The 25,167-nt window shown below is 50.9% G+C and overlaps 1 protein-coding gene across 1 annotated transcript in view; it reads right to left on the bottom strand.

Annotated features, from left to right (window-relative positions):
• Positions 1 to 300: 300 nt before the first annotated feature.
• Positions 301 to 25,167, bottom strand: part of RPH3A (rabphilin 3A) — a gene marked incomplete at its 3' end in the record, with an annotated part of 49,108 nt that continues 24,241 nt past the window's right edge. The window contains exons 7-18 of the mRNA XM_080717765.1: positions 21,386 to 21,466; positions 20,882 to 20,944; positions 19,972 to 20,184; positions 18,382 to 18,461; positions 16,696 to 16,770; positions 15,523 to 15,632; positions 12,845 to 12,971; positions 10,699 to 10,755; positions 9,903 to 10,057; positions 7,814 to 7,895; positions 2,195 to 2,291; positions 301 to 431 (exon numbers count right to left, since the gene is read on the bottom strand). Coding sequence (XP_080573891.1) covers positions 301 to 431; positions 2,195 to 2,291; positions 7,814 to 7,895; positions 9,903 to 10,057; positions 10,699 to 10,755; positions 12,845 to 12,971; positions 15,523 to 15,632; positions 16,696 to 16,770; positions 18,382 to 18,461; positions 19,972 to 20,184; positions 20,882 to 20,944; positions 21,386 to 21,466 — 1,271 coding nt within the window. The remainder of the gene's footprint in view (positions 432 to 2,194; positions 2,292 to 7,813; positions 7,896 to 9,902; positions 10,058 to 10,698; positions 10,756 to 12,844; positions 12,972 to 15,522; positions 15,633 to 16,695; positions 16,771 to 18,381; positions 18,462 to 19,971; positions 20,185 to 20,881; positions 20,945 to 21,385; positions 21,467 to 25,167) is intronic.

Here is a 25,167-nt window from a genome sequence, read left to right as displayed (position 1 = left end):
GTTGCTGAGAGTATTGCTAAGTGGTTGAGGCTGGTCTGAAATCTGAGATCCTCCTGTCTTAGCCTCCAAGCTTCCGATATCTTCATAAACAGCCCCCCAGCCCCAGCCCTGCGGCTTCATCCCAGGGACGGCGGAGGGGCTGCCTTCAGAGCCCCCGGCCCAGCATCTTGGCAGGAGCGGGAGGAGGGCGTGGGTGGGAGGGCGAAGGGGGAGGCCAGAGGCCAGACGTCAGAGGCCAGAGAGCAGCGGGCGCTGGGCAGCGGGGGGAGCCGGGGGGCGGCCGGGGCGGGCGGCGCCATCCTAGTCGCTGGACACGTGGTTCTCATTCTGCAGCTGGTGCCAGCGCTCAATCTTCTTGTCTTTGTTCTTCAGACACTCGTACCAGTGTTTCAAGCGCTCCCCCTTGGCCGAGATCCCCAGCTGGCAGCCTCCTGCGGGGTGGGCAAAGGACAGGGGCGGGGTTGGCGCAGGGATGAAGAGGCTGCGCCCCCACCCCAGTGCAGCTGGGGACACCCTGCTTCCTGCGGGACGCGGCCCCGCCCCCTGCAACCTGGGTCCACTCTTTATATTATTATTACATATATTTTTTGCGGTACCAGGGATGGAACCCAGGGGCGTTCTACCTCTGAGTGACACCCCTGCCCTATTTTTTATTCCTTATTTTGAAACAGGGTCTCAGTGAGTTGCAGAGGGCCTCACTAAGTAGCTGAGGCTGTCTGCGAACTGCGATCCTCCTGTCTCAGCCTCCCGAATGCTGGGATGACAAGTGTGCGTCACCACGCCCGGCTTCTCCTCCTCTTCATTATTATTATTATTATTATTATTATTATTATTATTAATTTACTTTATTATAATTTTGGTACTGGGGATTGAACCTAGCAGCATTCTGCCTCTGAACTACACCCCCAGCCCTATTTATTTTTCTTTTTGATTTTTTTTTTTCAGTACTGGGGATAGAACCCAGGGGCATTCTACCTCCGAGCTACAACCCTAGCCCATTTTTTTAATTCTTTACTTTGAAACAGGGTCTCACTAAGTTGGAGAGGGCCTCACTAATTAGCTGAGGCTGGCCGCGATCTGGGATCCTCCTGTCTCAGCTTCTCAAGTAGTGTGATTACAAGCGTGCGTCAGCACACCTCGCTTTTATAAGTTCTGAAACAAGGTCTCACTAAGTTGCTGAGGGTCTGGCTACGTTGCAGAGGCTGGTCTTAAATCTGCGATCCTCCTGCCTCAGCCTTCCAAGCACCGAAGTCTCAGGGGTGCGCCACTGCACTGGGCTTTGGGATTCACTCTTTGTAGAAGCCTGTTGTGATGATGTTGCTACCAGGATTAGTATCACCAGTGGCCTTCTGTACTTCAAGAACCGGCCAGGGCTCCCTACTGGCACCCCCCAGGCATTATTTCACTGTGGAATTTAAAGAGATCTTTCTACAAAACATCACCCCGCTCATGGAAACTTACCCCCATGACTTCTCTAGCACTCGTATCCTGTTCCCAAATACTGAGTGTTTGCCATCGATTCTCAAAGTCAGTCCTTTCCTCCCGTCTTTCTACCTTTGGTCAGCCCGCGCCCTTCGCCTGGAGTTCTCTCTCTGGCTATTTATTTACTTATTTATTTATTTTTAATTTTTAATTTTTGTACTGACATCGAACCCAGAGGCCTTTTTCTCTCTGAGCTACAGCTCTAGCCCTTTGTATTTGGAAACAGGGCCTTGCTAAGTTGCGGGGGACCTCACTAAGTTGCTGAGGCTGGCCTTGAACCCGCGATCCTCCTGTCTCAGCCTCCCAAGTATTGGGATTACAGGCCTGCACCACCACGCCCGGCTGGCCCCTGCTGGGCCTTTAATGACTTTTCTCCCTTATCCTTTGGAGGGGGACCTGGAAAATTTAAACCTTTATCCTGGACTTGCAAACAGATGAAGGGGAGTTTCTATGAAGTCTGTTTTCCACTTTGCGGTTTAATTAATTTACTGCCAGTGATTTGTTCCACCAATAACCAAGCTGCAGGGGCCTCTCACATAGGGATGATCCCAGAGGAGACCAAAGCCGCCCACGAACCCCAACTTCGCATCTGACCGCGTGCTTGTCAGAAGCCAAGGTGTGGCGCCGCCCCCTCCCGGGCCTGGCTGCGAGGCTCGCCTCCTCTGGGGAGGATGAGCTCGGCCCGTTTCCTGGAGTCCAGTCCCTCACTCACCGATGTAATCGTTGGACTTGCCAATATCGTAGTCCCAGACCGAGATGTCCAGCGACTTCTTCGCCAGGTCACTGTGTTTAATGTCGTAGAAAAACTCCTGAATAGAGCCGAGGAAGAAGCCAATGAGTCCCGGAGCCATCGGCACCCAGAGCCGGAGGCTGAGCCCTGGGGTCCCTGCAGCTGGGAGCTCCAGGAGCTACAGACTCTCGCCATGGTGAGCTCGGAGCCAGGCCCCATAATTCCCCCCCTTTTTTTTTCAGTACTGGGGATGGAACCCAGGGGCCTTCTACCTCTGAGCCACACCCCCAGCCCTATTTTTTATTCTTTATTTTGAAACAGGGTCTCACTGAGTTGCAGAGGGCCTCACTAAGTAGCCGAGGCTGCCTGCGAACTACGATCCTCCTGTCTCAGCCTCCCAAGTACTGGGATTACAAGCATGATTACCACCACGCCTGGCTTCATAATCCCCTTTTTAACAAGCACCCTGCATGTCAAAGCCCCACAATTCCCTTCCCAGTGAGTTCTCCATTTGAAATGGGGGAGGCCACTGGGATTTCTTTTCTTTTCTTTTCTTTTCTTTTTGGTGGTGGTACTGGGGGTGGAACCCAGAGGCTTTCTACCTCTGGGCTATACTTCCAGACCTTTTTTTTATATTTTATTTGGAAACAGGGTCTCACTAAGTTGCTGAGAGCCTCTCTAAGTAGCTGAGGCTGGCTTCGAACCCATGCCATCCTCCTGTCTCAGCCTCCCAAGCGCGGGGATGACAAGCGTGTGCCACCACACCTGGCTTTTGGGATTTCTAATCCTGTCCAGGTCAGGGTTCTCTGAAGGCAGATGGCCATGACCTGAGTCTGTCCTTGCTGGTGGCCTGGGAGGGGGGTTTCTCCTTTCTTGTGGTTCAGGGATTAAAGTTGAATTAGACACAACATTTATGTTTCTAAACAGTCGTGTGTGTGTGTGTGTGTGTGTGTGTGTGTGTGTGTGTGTGTGTTACTGAAGATCGAATTTAGGGTCTGTCACTCTACCACTGAGCTCCACACCCAACTATTTTTATATTTTAGTTTGAAACAGAGTCCTGAAAGGTTGCTAAGGCTGGCCTCAAACCAGCGATCCTCCCATCTCAGCCTCCCAAGTACTGGCATTACAATCGTGCACACCACGGCTGGTTTATACCACCATTTTAATGGCTGCACGGCCATTATCCTAACCTAATCCTCAACAGCTGGATAGTGTTGCTTCCAATTTTTCACCATCATGAGTGATAATTTTTTACAATAATTTCCAACAAGTGAATTTCTGAGTTTTTAATATTTGGGATGGAAAATATTGGCTCTACGGAGATGCCATGTGTGTACAATAAGGAATACAGTCATATATTTGATATATGTATACAAATATGTATATATACAAATTTTATATTTATATATACACATATTTTGTACATATACATACATATGTATACAAATGTCAGAAACATATAAATATATAAATGTAAATATTTAAAATACACACACACACAAATCTCAGAAGTGGATATTGTTGCCTCAAAAGAAAAGAGAAGGAAGAGAAGATGGCGACTGAGAAAAGCAGCGTTTCCGAGTCCTGCTAACACTCAGTCTCTATCTCCACAAAATCAGAGCTTTTCATAGCCAGAAAACACTATCAGCAAAGAAATAAAAAATGTGAACACAAGGGACAGAGAAAAAGAAGACTAGAAGAACAACCAGAGACCAGAAAATAAACCAGTTTGCACTGCAGAGCTGCACTGGCGCCATCTTCCCTCACAGCACCAGGCTCCAGAGAGCAAGGGTAAACAAGGAGCTGAAGTGAGCAGCTGCAGATCATTCAGGTGGAATTCAGCAGTTCTTTCAGTGCAAAGAACATCTAAAACTCCCAGTGGCCAAGCTCATCACGCCTTCCAGAGACTCAGAACAGAGCTCAAAACCAGAAAAGAAGTACGCCAGCCTCACAGCTGAGGGCGTGGCAGCAGCGCCATATTGCCAGCAGCAGCGAGTTCACCACTACCGTGACAGCTCAAGATCAGCACACTCAACAACCGTGAGTGAAATTGCGACCCCTAAAGGAGAAATCCCTGTACTGCACTCCCAGGGACTTGCACAGCTTTGATAATCTCCTTGGGTCCGAGATTTTGCAATCCAACCCAGTAAAGGAGTAGCGTTGGCAGAGATACCACACCCTAGTGGCAGCTCCCTGTGGGAAAACGCCCAGCCTGGCAACCCCACGGTCTCGTGCAGCCTCGATTAACTCCCTGGGTCTGAGACTTTATAATACAACCCAGTAAAGGAGTAGTGGTGACTGAGATTACCACAAACTCCAGACCGAGAGCACTCTAAGTGAAGTCGTGGTGACCTGTGAAAGAACCCAGAGAAGGCACAAACTCCTGAAATCATGGGAAAGAGGAATAACAATAGAGCAATGAACGCCCACAACCCCATAATATCAGAACCTGATAACACAGAAATTCAGAGATCTCCAGAAGATCAAATCAGGAATATAACTGTAGAAATAATATAGACTTTCAAAAAGAATTTAGAGAGAGTCTAAAAGAAATAAAGGATGCAATCATTGAAGTAAAGGTATCAATTAAAACTATAAACAATCAATTAGACCACATGGAGAATAGAGTCTCGCTCCTAGACGATGATCACTCCAAAAACGAATGCATAATTTATAACTTAGAAAAAATCAGCATGAATCTGACATTGAAGAAATCTGGGCCCATTTAAAGAGAGCTAACCTAAGAATAATCGGAATAGAGGAGGGAAAAGAAGGTGAAACCAAAGGGATCAATAATCTCTTCAAAGAAATAATAGCAGAAATATGTCCAAACATAGAGCAAGAGGTTGATAGACAGGTCCAGGAAACTTACAGAACTCCCTTTAAACAGGATCAGAGTAAAGGTTCCCCACACCACATAACTGTCAAAATGACCAATGTAGAAGCCAAGCAGAGAAAAGGCAACAAAAACAAAAGGCCAAGTGACATTCAGAGGCAAACCAATTAGAATCACTCCAGACTTCCCAAACCAAGTCATGAGAGCCAGAAGGGCTTGGAGTAACATATTCCAAACTCTGAAAGAAAACAACTTCCAGCCAAAAATTTCCTACCCAGAAAAACTATCTATCAATCAAATTAGATGGGGAAATAAGAAGCTTCCATGACAAACAGAAACTGAAGGAATTTATGTCTTCAAAACCAGCGCTAGAGAAAATACTCAAAGAGATTAACTACAAAGAAGAAATAGGTAACACACACCAGAACCAAAGAAACAAGATTTTCCATCCAGCAGATAACTAAGCAAAGAAGAATAAACAGTATTTCAAACAGAAATAAAATCTTAACATGTTAGAAATTCAAAGTTATCTCTCAATAATCACGCTGAATGTAAATGGCCGTAATTCCCCAATAAAAAGACATAAAGTGGCAAAATGGATTAAAAACCAGAATCCATCCACCTGCTGCTTACAAGAAACACACTTTACAAGTAAAGACAGTAACAAACTCAAGGTAAAGGGCTGGAGCCAGGTAATTCATGTTAAGTAGCCTTCCTAACAAATGTGAAGTAGTATTTCACTATAGTTTTTATTTGTATTTCCTTAATGATTAGTTATATTATGATAATGATGAGTGATATTCATGTGTTTATTGGTCCTATAAAAATCTTTGGAGATTCATTATCTATTTTAGTCTTTAACTATTTCTAAATTGTATTGTTTGCTTTTATTGCTAATTTTTAGGATTTATGTTTGGAATATTAATATACCTTCAGATATAGCATTTGGAAATATTTTAACCCATTCTATCAGTAACTTTTAACTCTGTTTACATTGTCTTTGGATGTATAATATTTTTCTATTCTAAAGTTTGTTTATTCTTTTGTTGCCTGTGCCTTTGGAATCATATCCAAGAAATCACTGCCGATTTCAATGTTGTGAAGTTTTATGACCCTGGCTTTCTTCTAAAAGTTTATAGTCTTAAGATTTACATTTAGATCTTTTATCTATTTTGAGTTAATATTTGTATATGGTGTTAGGTAAGACCCAATTTTTATTCTTTTTCATGCAGTTATTATTTTTTAACAATATTTAGTGAAAAGTTTATTGTTTCCTTCACCAAATGTTCTTGGAAACCTTGTCAAAAATAACTTGACCATATATGGAAGAAAATAAAACCCCTAACATATCAAAGTTAATCAGGAAACCAAGCATGGGAAGGAGGGAGGAAGGAAGGTTTAGGGATTGGGTAGGGGCTGATTGGGTGATGTGTGCGTGTATATGTCCACAAGTTTTTTTTTATCCCATTACGATGTATGACTACAATGCACCAATAAAAACTTATTAAAAATAATGAGGGAAGAAATTAAAGGCTGATGGTAGCTTGGAATTTAGCTCTGTCCCTCTGAGTTTTCCTAAACCACCCCTGCAGTAGGGTATGCAGAACCCCAATTATGGGTACTAGGGATTGAACCCAGGGGCATCTACCTCTGAGCTACTTCTCCTAACCCTCATTAAAAAAAGTTTCTAATTTTGAACCACACATGGTGGCACATGCTTGTAATCTCAGTACTTGGGAGGCTGAGACAGGAGGATTGCAGGTTCAAAGCCAGCCTCAGCTACTTAGCGAGGCCCTCCATAAATCAGTGAGACCCTGTTTCAAAATAAAGAATAAAAATAAAGTAAGACTGGGGGTGTAGCTCGGAGGTAGAATACCCCTGGGTTCAATCCCCAATACTGCAAAAAAAAAAAAAAAGAAAAAAAGAAAAAAAAAGAAAAGAAAAGAAGTAGGTGCTGGGGGCTGGGATAGGAGGGGGATTTTGATTGGATTACCTTTTGTGCCTTTTGAGCTCAGAAATACTTAGCTACATTACCTAGCCTTCCAAATAAGTGACCTTGGGCCATTTCATAATTTGTGAAGTGTTTGTTTGGGCAAACTTCCTTCAGAAGTCGGACTTGTATGGAGGTTTGTGTGCCTGGAGCAGGGGCGTGGGGACAGAGGGGGCGTGAGCTGAAAGGGCTTAGAAGTTGGGGAGCCATTGTTCGAGCTGCTTGAGCAAGGGTGTCACAGAGGTCGATCTGTGTTTCACGGAGTCTTGGTTATACTGGGCAGACGGCGGGCACCCAGAACTGCCAGGGTCTACCGCAATGGTCCAGGCATCAAGTTCCAGGGCCCGAGTCTAGGTGGCGGTAGTGAGACTGGAGGAAGGAGGGATGGGGCCCCAGAAGGCGGCTTTGGTCACACTTGATGCACTGGCAGGAGGCTGGGAGGGCAGCCCCGGCTGGGATGGTAAAGGACACCCTCTCCCTCTTTCCTCAAACTTCACTATTATAGACTGTTTATGCTGGCAGCCATGACAGGTGCGCTCCCTCAATCTCTCTCCAAACGCAGCTTATTTCTTAACCTGTGGGCTCTGGTCTGAGGCTCGATTCCTTTCGGCGACAAGGAACTCATTCCCTCTCTTTTAGCTAACTCAAGCTGAGCTATGACGAGATGCTTAAAAGAAAAAAAAAAAACGGGATTTGCAAAATTCTAGTCGGGATTTGTTCCTCTCTCTCACACTGGAAATATCCCCAGAGCAGGTCAAAGGGCCGGGCGGCTTACCTCATTAAATTCGGGGTTCAAGGTTTTCTTTTTAATCTGGGTCTTGTGTTTGGCCTTCTTCCCCATGTCCGGCTTCAGCCAGCTGGAAGGAGATGGGAGAGGCTGCCATGGATGAGGGAGTGAACAAGCAGGGCCCTTTGGTGACCCCAAAGGCTCCCTTCGGAGCCGGGGTAATAATGGATGGGCAGGCGAGAAGGCAACCCAACCCTCGTAATGCTGGGCCTACACGGAGCCCCCGTGCTCTGTGTCCAGCACTGGACCAAGCACTTGGGTATATTTTATCCCCTGGGTGGTAGAATCACGACCACTCATTTTACATGCACAGAAACCGAGGCCCAGAGAGGTTGAGATATATGCTCTGGGTCACACGGCTGGGAATTACACCCAACGGCTGCATGTGGGCTTTGTGTTCTTAGCTAGCGCTTTTCCCCAATCAGACTGAGGGGCACAGCTGGTGGTACCTGACACCTCACTGACCTTGAGGCTGTCCCCAAGACTTGGCAAGATACTGAGTGTGTGGAGAAACAGGAGGAGATGCGAATTACTTATGGCACCCGATTGCTCAAAACTCTTCACTGGTTTCCCTTGGTCCTCGGGTGGACTTTAGAGTCTCCATCTAGCCGTGTGGCCCCGTGTGGTTGGGTCTCTGCTTCCTCCCCACGCCACTCTGTTCTCACTCTCTACCCCAGGGCCTTTGCACATGAGGCTTCCTCTGTCTAGAAGGCTCTTCCCTGGTACAGGCACAATGCCTGACACAACGTGCTCAATCAATATTTTTCTGGATAGACCCAAAGACCTTGAGAACAGTTTTTGACAAAATACAAATGTTAACGATCAGATTGTCTGAATAACACTCTGCCAATAAAGTCCTTATCTAAGTCCACAAGCCCAAGGTTACACAGCTAGTGAATACTGAAGACTGTTGGGGCTGAGATTGGAATCCAGGCAGCCTGGATCTAAAGCCCAATTTTTTTTGTGTGTGTGGTCCTGGGATGAAACCTAGGGGCCTTTACCTCTGGGCTATACCTCAGACCTATTTTATATTTTATTTGGAAACAGGGTCTAAGTTGCTGAGAGCCTCACTCAGTAGCTGAGGCTGGCTTCGAACCCGTGTGATCCTCCTGTCTCAGCCTCCCAACCGCGGGGATTACAAACATGCGCCACCACGCCTGGCATTAACGTGAAGCTTTTTGAGCACTGAGGAGAAAATTTGAGACCACAAGGGGAAGAGTCCACACCTGACCTCTTGTGACGGGCCACAGTTCAAATGTAGACGCACTCAAAATACTGTAGAAAATTGCCCTTGGGCTACACGTGTGAGGTGTACACAAGGCACACACGAATTTTGCGTTCAGACTTGGATGCCATCCCCCAAGGGAGCTCATTATGTAAAAAGAAAAACAAATCCCCAATCCAAAAATCCAAAGTCCAAATGCTTCTGGTCCCAAGTGTGTATCAGGGATACTCACCCTGTATATATTGCCCTCGCTGGAGCCTGATGCCCATGCCTGGCAATATATAAACTATTGTCTCTGTTTTATAAACGAAACCCAAGTAAGGGGCTAAATAACTAGCCTGGACGTGGACTAACACGGATAAGAAAGCCCCTCTCGTCTCCCACGACTGGGATTACCCGCATAGCCCCTAGCTCCAAGGGTCTGCATATTTCTAGAAGGACTTTCCAGAGGAAGTATTTTTAAAAATACTAGGAATATATTTCCAGAAGTATTCCTAGATGGACCCTCTGGTGATGGGGCTCAGAGCTGCTGCGGGTGTGTGTGGCTGACTCCTGCTCGGGGCTACAGACTGGGGGGTGGGTCACTGTGGCCACGCCAGCTGCTCCTGCCCGGGGAGGGGACAGAATCACAAACTCCATGTCCTCCAGGGAGGAGGCACAGCGTTCTGACCGCCTGGGCCCCCAGCATCACAATGAGACGCCCTTGGGGTGTCTGTCTCTCTGTGTGACCTGGGGCTGCCTCTTGCCCTCCCGGGGTGTCAGCGCACGTTGATCCTGAGGCCACCCCCCTGGTTCTCTCCGTCAGTGCCTGAGCGCTCTCCAGAGTCCCGTGTGGCCCCAGGACCAACTCACAGCTTGACAAACGGGTCTGAGTAGCCGTTGGCGTCCATGGCGGCCAGGTGCACGCAGCGCACGATCCCCACGATGAGGCCTCCTTGCTGGGTGCTGTACATCAGGGACACCAGGATCTTGCCCCGTTCCTCTATGTCTCCGATGCGCTCCACCTGCTGTGGGAGGCGGGGGCGGCGGCATTGGGGGGGCGTGAGGACCAGAGCGCCAGGCAGGGCTTGGGGAAGGTCGGGGGAGCGGCTGGGGCCCTGGTCAGCACCACGGACAGCACACAGCTCCTCGCAGCAGAGACAGGGCGCGGGAACCTGGGTCTAGCCTGAGCCGGGGACCTGCAGCTTCATCCTGGATGCGCCCTGACTCTGACCCGGGGTGACACTTGACCCTGGCCCTGGACTGACTAATACAGCTGCCTCGACCCAGCCAGTGTTCTTACGGGAGCACTCCCTGGGGCTGCAGGGTCTGGGCAGGTTTAATCCAGTCCTCCTGGAGTCTGCCCCGGCTCCAGAGGGCAAGCCACTGCTCCTGTCTCGTAGAACCGTGGACAGAACTTCGATGGACCAGGCCAAGGAGTTCTCAGACATCCCAGCATGGGAAAAAGGCCCCCTCCAGTCCTTGGAGGCTGCAGGTGCTCAGAGGACCTCCCCCAGCCCCAGGTCTCCTGCCCTGGATAAGGGGCAGCGCTCGTGGTGAACCAATGGGTGGGTGGTTACAGGAGAGAGAGCGAGGAAGGGCCAGGGGAGGAGAAGGGGGAGATGTGGAGCGGCGGGAGCCACTGCGGCCCGCCCCACTCAGCGCTCACCTCCTCCTCGTAGAGAGCCATGCCGCGGGCCGACCCGGTGGTCCCTGCTCGCTTCATCTGACAGAGAAAAGCAGAAAAGGAGCGGCTTTGTCTACCGGGCTCATCTACCTACTAAAGAGGGACCGGAGACCCCTCACCCTCCCAGGAGCACCCCAAGCCACAAGGGCAGTCCCCCAAGGGAAGGCAGTCCTCCCACTCTCTCCTTTTGGCTACAACTTATACAGCACCAACAGGGCAGACCAGGTGCCTGCACAGCAGCCTATGATGTAAGTTCTAGCCTAATCCCCAATTTATAGGCGAAGATCCCGAGGGTCAGAGTGGGGAAGCCAATCACAAGGGCCAGAATACCAGCACATAAAATGTAAGAGTTTGCCGGGCGTGGTGGCGCACACTTGTAATCCCCGCGCTTGGGAGGCTGAGACAGGAGGATCGCGCAGGTTCAAAGCCAGCCTCAGCTACTGAGTGAGGCTCTCAGCAACTTAGTGAGACCCTGTTTCCAAATAAAAATATAAAATATGGTCTGGGATATAGCCCAGAGGTAGAAAGCCTCTGGGTTCCACCCTGAGTACCACACAAAAAAGTAAAAGTTCACCAGCTCTGATTGGGTGGCTCGGGGGTCTTGGGGCCTGGCCCAAGACCTGAAGGCCTTTGCTGGACTCTGAGGGTCTGAGTATCACAGGTTGGAAACCATCGGTTGGCTCTAACCTCCCTGCTCTAGAGAGGAGGAGAGCCGACCTCCAGAGGGAAGGGGACAGTGCTTAGTGGGCCTCTGTCCTCAGTGGGGCAAGTGGGGAGCTGGTGGGAGGAGGGAGAAGGGATGGTTGGCAGTGTCTGTCCTGTACCTTCATTTCTTGGGCCAGTTCAGTCCACCCTGGCAAGATGGGCAGAGCCAGGACCTGGTGACCCAGGCGGGGACCGGGCCACTCTCCTGACCAGCTGGGCGAGGCACAGACCCCGAGGAGGGTCCCTGGGGTGGCCACTCTTAAGGCTGCTTTTGGTGGCATATTTGTTTTTTAAATTTTCTTAAAAAATTTGTGGTACTGGGGATGGAACCCAAGGGCATTCTGCCTCCAAGCTACAACCTTGTCCCTAGTTTTTAAATTTTGAAACAGGATCTCACTGAGTTGCAAAAGGCCTCACTAAGTAGCTGAGGCTGCCCACAAACCGCGATCCTCCTGTCTCAGCCTCCCGAATGCTGGGATTACAAGTGTGCACTGCCACACCCAGCCTCGATGGTATATTTGGAGCTTAATCCATCTGGAAGGGACCCATACCTGTCCCGTGGCTGCCCACAGGGAGCTGGCCCGCTGCCCAGGGGGACTGGGTGGCTGCAGGACAGCCGGGCTCTGGCCACCACCCCAAGAGTACAGCCATCACCTCTGGGTGTGATCTCAACCACTTGGTCCCGGTCTGGGCACAAGATACCCACATACCAGAGATGGGCAGGCTGGGCTATCCAGAGTCCACAGGGGAGATCACCAGGGTTCTTAATTTGTAACACTCTGGTTTTTGGTTTTATTTGTGTGTGTGTGTGTGTGTGTGTGTGTGTGTGTGTGTGTGTGTATGTGTGTGGTATTGGGGATTGAACTCAGGGTTGTTCTACTTCCAAGCTATATCCCTAGCATTTTTTATTTTTTGTTCTAAAACAAGGTCTTGCTAGGTTGCTGAGAGCCTCATTATGTCACTGAGTCTGTCCTTGAACCTGCGATCCTCCTGTCTCAGCCTCTCAAGTACTGGGATTACAGGCGTTCACCACTCTGCCCGGCTGCAGCTCCGGTTTTAAAAGTCCCTGCGAGACCCTGGGCTGCGGCCCAGCTGAGAACCTCGATTTGATCCTGTTCTCTCTCTGAGGGTGAGAAGCTTCTCTTATCAGAACTTGACACGCGCCACCACGTTTGATCCGTACGGGATCCTAGGAGGTTGGAACTGTGTTATCCCATTTCACAGACAGAACACCAAGGCTCAGAGCAGTTCAGTCCCTTGGCCGAGGCCCCAGAGCCATGGCAGAGGTAGGCCTTGGACCTCCTGGGCCTGGGGGAGGTAAAGGCGGAGGGGGCAGCCCTTGGACCTGAGCTGAACCCCCCACGCCCACGGAGCAGACCCAGAGGGGCGGCCCCCAGCCCCCACCGCCGGCGCGGGTACTCACAGGGATGGCCCGCTCCAGGCAGATACTGAGATTCTTCCTCTGGTTGGGTTTCAGTTTCTTGAGTGAGAACCGGGTCTCGCCAATGAATTCGTTGTGGCCGAATTTATCCTCGTCGCAGACGGAGATCCTGCCGCACACACGGGGGTGGGAAGAAAAGAACAGCAGACCCTGAGCGCCAGGGTCGGGGGAGGCGGGTGGGCTGTGCATGGGAACGGTGGGAGGCCCTCTTTGTTGGTCGTGGGGCTGGGGACTTGGCATTTCTTCTGGGTTGTAGGATGCTGCGCACCTCTGAAGGCGGTGCCCTGGCCAGCTGGCACATTTGCACAGCCCCAAAGGCTCCCGGCACCTTTCCTGGTCTCTCCCTGACTCTAGGGTAGACCCCGTCTCAGCCTCCGGGTGCCTTGGCTCGTTTGTTTTGCATCTGATTTTCATGCACCCGCAATCCCAGTATTTGGGAGGCTGAAATAGGAGGATTGCAGATCCGAGGCCAGCCTCAGCAGCTTAGCAAGACTCTGTTTCCAAATAAAAAAAATAAAATAGGGCTGGAGGTGTGGCTCAGAGGTAGAATGCACCTGCATATGCGCGCGCGCACACACACACACATACCACCACCACCACCACCACCACCACCACCAACAACAACAACAACAACAACAAAATAATCTATGCACCCTTTTAGGCTTGGTGTTTTCTTTTCTTTCTTCAGTACTGAGAATTGAACCAAGGAGTGCTCCACCACTGAGCTACACCTCCCATTATTTTTATCTTTTTTTAATTTTGAGACAGGATCTCACTACGTTGCCCAGGCTGGCCTCAAATCTGTGATTCTCCCTGCTTCAGCCTCCCGAGTTGCTAGGATTATAGGCACGCGCCACCGCCCCCGGCTAGGCTTGTTTTTGTTACTGTTGTTGTTACTCAACATCATATCCAGCCCAGAGTGGTGGTGTACACTTAATCTCAGTACCTGGGAGGCTGAGACAGGAGGGTCTCAAGTCGAGGACAGCCTCAACAAGTAGTGAGTCATTAACCTAGCGGGACCCTGTATCAAAATAAAAATAAAATGGGGCTGGGGGTGTAGCTTGGAGGTAGAATGCCCCTGGATGCAAGCCCTAGTCACGCACGCGCGTGCACACACACACTCACGCACCGTGAGACTCATCGTGTGTGGTTGGCCTCTGTCTCAGTGAGTTCTGCATCCGTGGATCAAACGAGCCACGGATGGAAAATATTTGAAAACAGTATGTGTCTGCACTGAGCAGGTGCAGACGTTCTTCTTGTCATTCCCTACGCAGTCACATCGCATTTACCCTGTATCAGTATTTTAAGTCGTTTAGTGGTTATTTAAAGTGCACAAGAGGACGTGTGCGGGTTGTACACAAGTACTACGCCAGTTTACATAAGGGACCTGCGCAGCCGCAGATTGGGTATCCCCGGGGTGTCCCGGAACTGTGGACAGTGAGGGCCTACAGTGTCTGTGAAGGTTTCTGCTAGAAATATATATTACTTTTGTAAAAGGGAAACAAGAAAAAAAACCTTGCAGAATTTTAAAAAATTTATTTTGTTCCTTTTTAATTTTTATTTTTTGGTACTGGGGATTGAATCCAGAGGCAGTCTACCTCTGAGCTACACCCCCAGCCCATTTTTATTTTTTAATTTGAAAGGGTCTCGCTTGTTGCTGAGGCTGGTCTCGAACCTGCAATCCTCCTGTCTCGGCGTCCCAGTACTGGGGTTACAGGTGCATCCCACCACACCTGGCTTACGTGGAAAAAACATTCTTTTTTTTTTTTTTTTTAAAGATGGCCCTGTCAGGCATGGTGGTGCACGCTTGTAATCCCCATGCTTGGGAGGCTGAGACAGGAGGATGGCGCAGGTTCGAAGCCAGCCTCAGCTACTGAGTGAGGCTCTCAGCAACTTAGTGAGACCCTGTTTCCAAACAAAATATAAAATAGGTCGGGGAGTGCAGCCCAGAGATAGAAGGCCCCTGGGTTCCATCCCCATTATTACACACACACACACACACACACACACACACACACACACACACACGATGGCTCCAATGGCAGGTATGATGGCGCACACTTGTAATCTCAGCATTCAGGAGGTTGAGACCGGAGGATCGCGGTTCGCGGACAGCCGCAGCTACTTAGTGAGGCCCTTTGCAACTCAGTGAGACCCGGTTTCAAAATTAAAAAGACTTAAAAAAATAGGGCTGGGGGTGTAGCTTGGAGGTACAATGCCCCTGGGTTCCATCCTCAGTACCACAAAAGAAAGAAGGAAGAAGGAAGAAGGAGGAGGAGGAGGAGGAGGAGGAGGAGGAGGAGAAGGAGGAGGAGGAGGAGGAGGATTAAAAGGAGAAGGAGAAGGAGAAGGAGGAGAAAAAGGAGAAGGAGAAGGAGAAGGAGGAGAAGGAGGAGGAGAAGGAGAAGGAGGAGGAGAAGGAGAAGGAGGAGGAGGAGGAGGAGGAGAAGAAGGAGGAGAAAAAGGAGAAAGAGAAGGAGAAGGAGAAGGAGGAGAAGAAGAAGAAGAAGAAGAAGAAGAAGAAGGAGGAGGAGGAGGAGGAGGAGGAGGAGGAGGAGGAGGAGGAGGAGGAGGAGGAGGAGGAGGAGGAGAAGGCGGCCCCAGCTGCTGACCCTGCCGATGCCCCGGCGGCTAGGCTCCTCTGCCGCTCCCCCACACACCTCAGTGTCTTCCTCTGCATGTCCTCCTCGGTGATGCCATGGTACACCAGGGTCTCATTCCAGATGGGGTTCCGGGTGTTCCGCAGGGTCTTCGTACGTAGCTTGTTGGACTAGAGCCCCAGAGAGATCGACAGACAGACACCTCTGTCAGCGGGAGCCCCCCCTGGAGCCCCGTCCTTTGAGCTGCTCTGGGGTGGGGGTGGCTTTCCCTACAGAAATGTCTGAGGACTCGGTTGCCCTCAAATGCATGCTCCCCGGAACAGGGTTGTCCTCTAGAGCAATGGCCACAGATTAATTATAGGTTCATAATTAGTAGACTAATAATATTCTATAGTGGGCCCCAACTGGAGCTTTCCCTTAATGTAAGGAAGTAGAGACTCTTCGTTTGAGAAGCAAAAAAATCCTTAATGGGCCAGGGAGGTAGAGGTGAGAGTCTTCCAATCCTAGGCTGGGGATCTTAGAACAGTTCCCTAAATAGCATCCTCTGGGCCTGGAATTCCACAGAGGGACAGAGTTTTGGTGTGTGAGTGTGTGTGTGAGTGTGTGTGTGCACACGCGCGTGCCCTCTCTCGTCTTGAGGCAGCTGAACACACAGATGTGGCTCACAGGAATTTCCCTGCCTATGACCAAGTGTCCCGCCACCTTTGTCTTCAGGATAACACAGCAAAGCATAAAAACCAAACTCCAAAGGCTCAAGTCCTTTCCCAGTCGTGCTCCGGGTTGGTCCAGAAAGAGGAGAATTTACCCCGGAAGGAAGGAGCCCTCAGAGGAGCGTGGCGGGGCGGGGTGCACCCTCACGCACTGACGGAGCGCTGCGGGAAGGGGCCAGCCCTTGAATCTGGAGAGCTCTAGCTCCTGTGGAGAGATGAGTCGTGCGCGACTGGAGCCTAGAACGGGTGTGGGAGGCGGGTCCGATGGGCACTGGGGAGCCACCAAGGGTGTCTGAGCGGGTGGCAGCTAGGTATCTGCTGCTCTCCTGGCCACCTGCAGCTCCCTGGACCCTGCATTTCAGCCCCCGGTGCTGAGCAGAGCCCTTCGAGGGACACGGACTCCTGGGCGGGACCCTGCTGCTCACGGACGGGGCTGGGCTGGGGCACACGGGGTATTTGGGCTTTGAGTTAAGAGCCGTGCATGGCTTCCAGGGCACAGGCGGATGCCCCGGCCACGTGGTACCTTGCTGGCTCCGGGCAGGAGATGCAGTTTCACATAGGGGTCGGCCAAGCCGTTGGAGTCCATGGGCTTCAGGCCCTGTGAGAGACGGAGACAGTGGTGTGAGGAGTTGTAAGGGAGAGGAGAAGCAGGGCCCGGGGAAGAGGGAGGCGGCTGGGGTCTGGCCTGACCCCTCCCCACTCTGACACCTCCACCCTCGGGGGGGGGGGTCACAGGTTCTGCCTCCTCCTCGGTGTTGGGACGAGGCTTGGATGAGGTGCTGGGGGTCAGAGTTTGTCAGCGAGAGGGATCAGGCTGGCTGTGTTCATGTGAGAAGCCCCCAGATTCCTGGGGTGCAGACCCTCTCATCCCTCCTGGACCAGGCCAAGGCAGGTGTCCCACCTCTGGGTTCCACGTCCCCTTTCACAACACCAAAGCCATGTATGGCGTCCTGTGCTCTCCACGGGCCTCAGTTTCCCCACCTGTGAGGTGGGGCTGACAGCAGGCTCTGTCCCGTGGGGTTCTTGGAGCGTTAAATGAGGTCACGCTTAGGAGATCTCCCCTATTACCTCCCAGCTGGGCGAGCTAGGCGTTAGCCTTCTGGGCTTCAGTTTCTCCATCTGTACGATGAGACTAATAAGAATCCTGACCTCCGAGGTTTCCATGAAGGCGATAAACGTATGTCTCAGTCTTTTTTTCCCCCAGTACTGGGAATATAACCCAGAGGCATTCTACCTCTGAGCTACACCCACAGTCCTATTTTTTAGTCTTTTTATTTTTTATTTTTATTTTTTGGTATGGGATGGAACCCAGGGGCCAAGCTACACACCCAGCCCTATTTTTTTTTTTTTTTTTTTTTTTTACGGGTCTGGGGATGGAACCCAGAGGCATTTGACCTCCGAGCTACACCCCTTGCCCATTTTTTTTTTTTTTTTGGTGGTACTGGAGTTCCTGGAAACCCTTTTACCTCTGGGATACACTCCCAGACCTATTTTATATATTTTTGGAAACAGGGTCTCTTAAGCCATCGGAGCTGGCTTCGAACCTGCACGATCTTCCTGTCTCCGCTTCCCAAGCGCAGGGAATACAAGCGTGCGCCACCACGCCCGGATACAATGCCTAATTTTTTATTCTTTATTTTGAAACAGGGTCTCACTGAGTTGCAGAGGGCCTCACTAAGTAGCTGAGGCTGTCTGTGAACCACGATCCTCCAGTCTTAGCCTCCCAAATACTGGGTTTACAAGCGTGTGCCACCACGCCCAGCTGCCACCCAACATTTAATTTTCATAACTAGTTTAACAGGAAAAGAACTACTATTCTCCGTTTGCACACAGAGACACAGAGAGGCTAAGTAAGTTCCCTTAGTCCCACAGCTGGGCACCTGAGCCCCGGGAGCCTGGGCCTGAGCCCCTGGTTGCTATTTTCCACGGTTCGGGCCGGGGCTGGGGCAACCCTGGTCAGTTACTTCCTGGGGTCCCTTCCAGGGGCAGGTGGACGGGCCTGGGCAGCCTCCGGCTCTGCCTTTAAGGCTGCTGCCTCGCTCCCAGGAGGCCGCCACAGATACCTGTGCACCCTGGGACCAGCCAGAGAAAGTCGTCCCCCCAAGAGAATTTGCTACAGCAAAGACTGTTCTGTTCTCACCCACCCCCACCCGAGTCTCCTAAAGATGCCCGGGGTCCTCAGAGCTCCCCAGCCGGGCCCCTCGCCCACCTTGGCCTTTATGATGGTGCACTGCAGGGAGCTGTTATCCTGATCATAGAGAAGGCTGAACTCCAGGGCACCCAGGGTGGCTGAGAGGACAGAGACAGGAATCAAGAGAACATTCATGTATTCATTCAACAAACATTCTCCAAACACCTACTACGTGCCCAATCTGGAGACTACCGAAGAGAGGAAGACTCCCACTCCAGCCCGCTTCCCTTGGGAAAGTGATGTCAACAACCCTAGGAGTGGAACTGCTGGGTCATGTGATAATTCTGTTCTACTTGAGGGGCCGCCTGGCTGAGTCTGGGCAGCCTGGGTTTGAACCTTGGGACTAAAGTTCACACTACCACCGCCCTGCACTCTTGAAAATGCTGAAAATGGTCATTTTGAAGTTATGTGCGTTTTACCATGATAAAAAAAGTAGCAATTCTTCTTCTTTTTTTTTTTTTTTGGTGGGTCTGGGGATGGAACCCAGGGGCATTTGACCTCCGAGCTACACCCCTTGTCCTATTTTGTATTTTTTTATTTTGAAACAGTGTCTCACTAAGTTGCAGAGGGCCTCACTAAGTAGCTGAGGCTGTCAGCTAACCTCGATCCTCCAGTCTCAGCCTCCGGAATGCTGGGATGACAAGCGTGCACCACCACGCCTGGCTAACAGTTATTCTTTAGGAAGCCGGTATCATCTTGTCAATCTAGGACCACAAAGCTATATGCTCTTTTCGCTTTCTGTTTATTAATTAATTAATTAATTTATTTTTAGAAACAAGGTTTTGCTAAGTTGCCGAGAGCCTCCCTAGATTCTTGAGGCTGGCCTCTAACCTGAGATCCTCTTTGATAGGTCGGGTCCCCTTCCCCCATGGGACCCAGGAACAGGAGGCAGAACCTCAGAAGCCAGAGCGGAGATGTCGTGAGACTCCAGACATCGCAAGACAGACTCCAGGTGCCGCGAGACTCCGATGTTGTAGAGAATAGGCATTCCCCCACACCACGAGCCCCGCCCCAAACTCCCTGCTATAAGGTATTGGTACTTGGTACTTCCCTCCACTGGTGACTCTGCTGACTGATTGGCTCATTGGTCCCTTCCTTTTCCCCAGGGTGGTAGATATAGCCCTAAGGAGGCAGTTGATTAAAGAGACTTTTGATAACTTGGCTGGTGTTTATCTCTTTCACAATTCCTCAGCTCAATTTCAACATTACACTCTTATCTCAGCCTTCCAAGTAATGGGATTATAGGCAGGCACCACTACAAAGTTGTTGTTTTTTTTTTTTTTTTCAGTACTGGGGACGGAACCCTAGGACATTTTACCTCCAAGCTACACTCCCAGCTCTATTTTTTATTCTTCATTTTAAAACAGGGCCACACTAAGTTGTGGAAGGCTCCACTAAGTAGCTGAGCTGGCCGCAAACTTGTCTCACCCTCCCAAGTACTGGGATTACAAGCCTGTGTCACCACGTCCGGCTTCAGAGTTATTTCTTTTATAGCTCTTAGGTTTGCGGTATCAGGGGCTGGGGTATCTGGGCACACCCAGAGCCCTCCCGTTTCCCTAGGTTGGCTCTCGAGGGGACTTATCCCAGTCCCACCCCAACACCACCTACTGGCTTCATCCGAGTCATAGCTGTTGGTATCCTCCTCCTCCTCGGGGGGTGGCTGGTGGGTGGGTGCCGCGGCCGCTTGGGGGTATGGGCCCGGGGGGTGGGCCACTCGCTCCTCCCTGGCCCCCACCGCCGAGAAGCCCCCAACTCCCCCTGCTCTCTCCTCCCGCGACGGGGCGGTGGCCCCTGTATATCCAGGGTGATTTTGCCCCATCTCTGCAGGGGAGGAAAGAGACAGTCGGATTGCTTTTTCATGCCCAGAATGGGCGTCCATGCAGTGGGCCTGGGAGGGTAGGCGGTGGCAGGTCCTTGAAGCTGACTCACACGTGGGCAAGCCAGACCTGGGGGAGGGGTGCTGAGCCAGGCAGCCTGGGTCCCAGTCTCAGCGGTGTGACCTGGGCCAGTTACTTGACGTCTGGAGCCTGTCTCCTTGTCTGTAGAATGGGCATCATGGTATCCAAGGGTGCTCCAGTGGTAGTAGGCATTATTTTGAAAGAATGCCCTATGAGTGTGTGTGTGTGTGTGTGTGTGTGTGTGTGTGTGTGTGTGTGTTGGTGATTGAACCCAGAGGCATTCTACCCCTGGCTTACACCCTTAGCCCTTTTTATTTTAAAAATTTGGAAACCAGGTCTTACTAAGTTGCTAAGAGTCTCCCTAAATTGCTGAGGCTGGCTTCGAATCTGCGATCCTCCTGTCTCAGCCTCCCAAACACTGGGATTACAGGCATGTACCACCACACTTGGCTTCTAACTCTTCTTGATACAGAAAATCTAAAGTTTGGGAAATAGGGGATACTTAGACTTCACGGGCCCGGTCTCGGGGGGCAGGATGAGCCGGGATGGGGCCACCCTGCTGTCTCGGGAAGTGGGAGAGGTGGCGGCGGGGGGCGGTGTACAGCGAAGCAAGCTCTTACCTGTTCTCTGATCTGGGGCGCGTCCTGCTGGCCCGGGAGCTGGTCTGCTGCCCGCCAGGGGCCCTGAGGGGAGAAAGAAAGAGGCTGCAGTCGAGAGGGCACATTGTGGAGACATTTGCTTCCCTTCTCGTGTCACAGGCAGGGACAGAGGTCCCCAAGACTGTGGGAACCGCCCCAGGGACTTGGGAGTCAGAAAGGCCAGGCTCCAAGCCTCCTGCTGTGGGGGCCTCCTGAGCTGCTGATAGCTGCTCTGAAGTGGCCACAGTGACCCTTGGGGGGGCCCTGGCCAGCGGAGTGCTGTCCCTCATCCCTGGGGGGCCAGGTGCTCCCCACCATACTCTCCACCACATTCAGGGTTTAAGCCCAGAGGACAGTGCATCCATATTCAGGGTCTTGGAAGAGCCCAGGGGTCCGTGGTGGCTGCAGCTTTGCAGAGCCCGGCAGCTGTGTGAGAGGGAGGGAGCGCTTGGTGCCAGCCGGGCCGGGGTTGGGACGGGCAGTTACCTGGCTGAGCCGGCGGCACTGGGGTGGGCGCCGAGGCCGGGGCAGCTCTGGAGGCCTGGACGGAGTTGGCTCTTCTCAAACCTGCAGGGAAGGGAAGGAGCACCGTCCTGATTTATAGGCATACGCCATGAGCCATATAGGCAGCAAGGAGCTCGTGATCCCGCCCTCTCCTGGACCCCTGGGCTCTCCTCTCAGTTCAACACTCAGTCTCTGTGGGTGGACCCAGCACAGAGCGGGCGGTAAGAAGCAAAGGTCTGTGTTCCTGCTTCTACACCCCACCCCAGGTAGATTCACACAAGTGGCCCATCCGACAGGGGATTGCATCCAGAGGCATTCTACCTCCGTGCTACATCCCCAGCCCTGTTTTTTTTTTTTTTAAATTTCGAAACAGTCTCACTAAGTTGCTGAGATTGGCAATCTTCCTGCCTCAGCCTCCCAAATACTGGGATTATAAGCATGTGCCACTGGACCCAGCTTGATATTATTTGTAATTGAAAGACGCTGTCTCTGTCTTCATGGGGATCTGGCTTCGCATTCCAACTGTGTGATTTCTAAGCTGTGTGACCCCGGGGCTGCTCACTCATGCACTCTGGACCTCAGATGGCCCACTGGAATGACGGCTTCTCCCACCCTATAGTAATGATGAGCTGATATTTATTCAGTGTATCCCACACAACAGGGAGTTGACATAAGAGAGTTTATTTAATCCCTACCCTCATAATCCCATGAGATGGTGCCTTAAAGTCTGTCTTAAGGGGAGGGAAACCGAGCCACAGTTCAGGAGCTGGCCTAGCCCCGTGGCTGGTTAGAGGCTATGCCAGGATTTGAACTGGGGCTGCGGGTGTCTGGAGTCTGTGTTGGCAACTCAGGTGCGTTGCTTCCCATGGGGCTGCTGGGGATGGAGGGGAGCCATGTTGGAAGCAGCCCTGGTATACAGTGAGCACTCAATAAACGCTCACCTCCTCATCCCGGCCCTCAGAGCCTCTGCCGCGGTGACCTGATGGTTACCAAGCCCTATCTTCATTTCCAAGTTGCTAGTTTTTCCTGCCACCTGACTGTGAGCTCCTCGGGGCTGGGGTCGTGCCTGGCCGGTGGCTTCCTCCCCAGCACCTAACACCAGCTTGGGGTGCAGTAGATGTTTCATAAATGTGTGTTGAACGGGCGATGTGCAAAAGACATCAGGAGCCCATCAACAATAGAGCAGGCTGCTTTATGAGGCAGTGAGCTCCCCACCACAGGGAGTGTGTAAGCAGAGGGCGATCACGTCCCTTTTGAGAGCTTCTGAAGGGGTTTTCTGAGAGGCTGTCTGAGGGTGGAGCTTGAGATTCCAGGATTAAACTCTGGAACAAAGAGGTTTTCCCTCCCCTGATCTGTTCCGAGCCCCTTGGGTGGGAGTTAAAACAGCAGCCAGGGCAGAGTCCCTGCCTGTGAACTGCGTGGGTTCAAGTACCAGCCAGGCTGTTGGGCAAGTTGGCTTTTGAGTACCTGTTTGTCTTATTTATTAAGCGAGGGTGATTATGACCACCCCCCCCCAGAGTTGTTGATGGGACATAGTGCCTATGTTTGAAGAGTGTAATCTCAGGCTGGGTGCAGAGTGCGGGGCTCAGCATGCATAAGGTGCTTTCGTTAACTCTCCCTCCTGGTGCACAAAGGCTTCGAGAGTCAGTCATCCACGGGAACCTGAGTACGGGCTGGGGAAATGAGGCAAAAGAGCTAAGACTGTGGCCGTGCTTAGCAAATGTTTGGAAACAAAAGTAATTAATGGGTAGAGACATATGCCTGGTGTTAATTAGACAGGGAGGGAGGCTCAGGCAGTGATTCGCTTTAGAGGGTAAGCACCGCCTTGGGCTGTGTCTCTCGGCTCTGGGAACTCGGGACAGGGATCAGTTCACCCAGCTGCAGGTGGGGCAGGTGGATGCACGGGGAGTGTTTGCATTAGCTCTGGAGGGACAGAGATCCCCACCTGGCCCGGGACGGTCCTGCGACCAGCTTGTCTTTTCCCTCAGGTGGTAAAACAATAGAGAGGTTGTTATGGTTAGATACAGAAAGAGCTCATGCGCTGACATTCAGAGTGGATGTGATTAAATCATGAGGGTTATGATCTCAGCAGTGGAGTGGATTTACTGGGTGGTGACCTGGGCTGGAGGAGGTGGGTATCTGGGGGCATGGCCTTAGGGACTGGGCTTGTGTCTTTGAATGCCCTTGTCTTCTCTGTTTCTGGCCTTGATGGTGTGAGAGCATATCTCTCTCTCTCTCTCTCTCTCTCTCTCTCTCTCTCTCTCTCTCTCTCTCTCCCTCTCCCTCTCTCTCCCTCCCTCCCTCCCTCTCATCTGCTTCCAGTTACCACGCTCTGAGCTCTGCCAATGTAACCAGCCTAACACGGATTGAACCCCTGAAATATCCAGAACTGTGACTAAATACATCAATACATCTTCCTTCCTCTCAGTGGTGTGTGTGTGTGTGTGTGTGTGTGGTTTTCTTGGATCGTAACACTGAGAAAGTTGGCCGAAACGGAGGTTAAAAGCACAGGATTTGATGAATAAAAATCAACTCAAAATGGATCGAAGACTCCAACGTGACAGCAACAACTCTAAAACTCTTAGAAGGAAACATAAAGGGGACGCTTCATAGCACTGAATTCTGAGACACGGCACTAGAAGGTACCAGTAACAAAAGAAAAAAGTAATTAACTGGACTTCATCAAGACTAAGAATTTCTGTGCATCAAATGACATATCAACAAAGTGAAAGAGTAGCCCACAGAATGGGTGAAAATATTTATAAATGATGTATTTGATAAGGCAATAATATCTGGAAGGTAGGAAGAACTAACCATAATGCTCAGGAACCCAAACAACACAGTTTTAAAAATGGGAAAACAACTCAGACATTTCTCTAAAGAAGATGTAGAAATGACCCAGAAGCACATGAAAAGCTGTTCAACATCACTGATCTTTATGGAAACGCAAATCAAATTTGTGAGGCCACAGCAAGGAACCATCACACACACACTGGGATTCCTGTTATTCAAAAACAGAGCAGCCAGGTGCAACGGCGCACACCTGTAATCCCAGGACTTGGGAGGCTGAGACAGGAGGATTGCAGGTTCAAGGGCAACCTCAGCAAGTATCGAGACTGTCAGCAACCTGGTGAGACCCTGTTTCAAACATAAAAGAATAAAATGGGGCTAGTAGGTATGGCTCATAGGTAGAATGCCCTGGGTTCGATCCTCAGAGCCACAAATAAAGTAAAAATAAAAACAAAGCAATGAACCAAGGAAAACCAAGAGAAAGCAGGATTGAAATAGTGTTGTTGGAGATGTAGAGCAACTGGAACCCTTTGTGCATTGTGGTAGGAATGTAAACGTGGTGTAGACCCCGCAGGAACCGTACAGCAGCTCTTCAAAAAGTAAACGCAGAATTGCCGAATGGCAACAATGGATCTCTGAAAAGGAAGCAGCCCCACTTTGCTCAAAGTCAGGGGCGTTTTCCCCTTGGGTTTCCTTGGTTTTATTGGCAGAACAAAGGAAAAGAAAAAAGAATCATGGCTTTTGGCCGGGCGTGGTGGCGCACGCTTGTAATCCCCGCGCTTGGGAGGCAGAGACAGGAGGATCGCGCAGGTTCGAAGCCAGCTGCGCACGCTGGCTTAGGAGACCCTGTTTCCAAATAAAAATGTAAAAATAGGTCTGGGAGTGTAGCCCGGAGGGAGAAGGGCTTCCAGGAACCCCAGTACCACAACAACAACAAAAAAGAATCATGGCTTTCTTACAGAGGATGTTGGAAC

The sequence above is a fragment of the Muscardinus avellanarius genome (assembly GCF_963383645.1).
Source record: "Muscardinus avellanarius genome assembly, chromosome: 21".
Classification (NCBI taxonomy): domain Eukaryota; kingdom Metazoa; phylum Chordata; class Mammalia; order Rodentia; family Gliridae; genus Muscardinus; species Muscardinus avellanarius.
The sequence above is the reverse complement of the archived record's forward strand: the minus strand, read 5'-3'. Positions and strand labels throughout refer to the sequence as shown.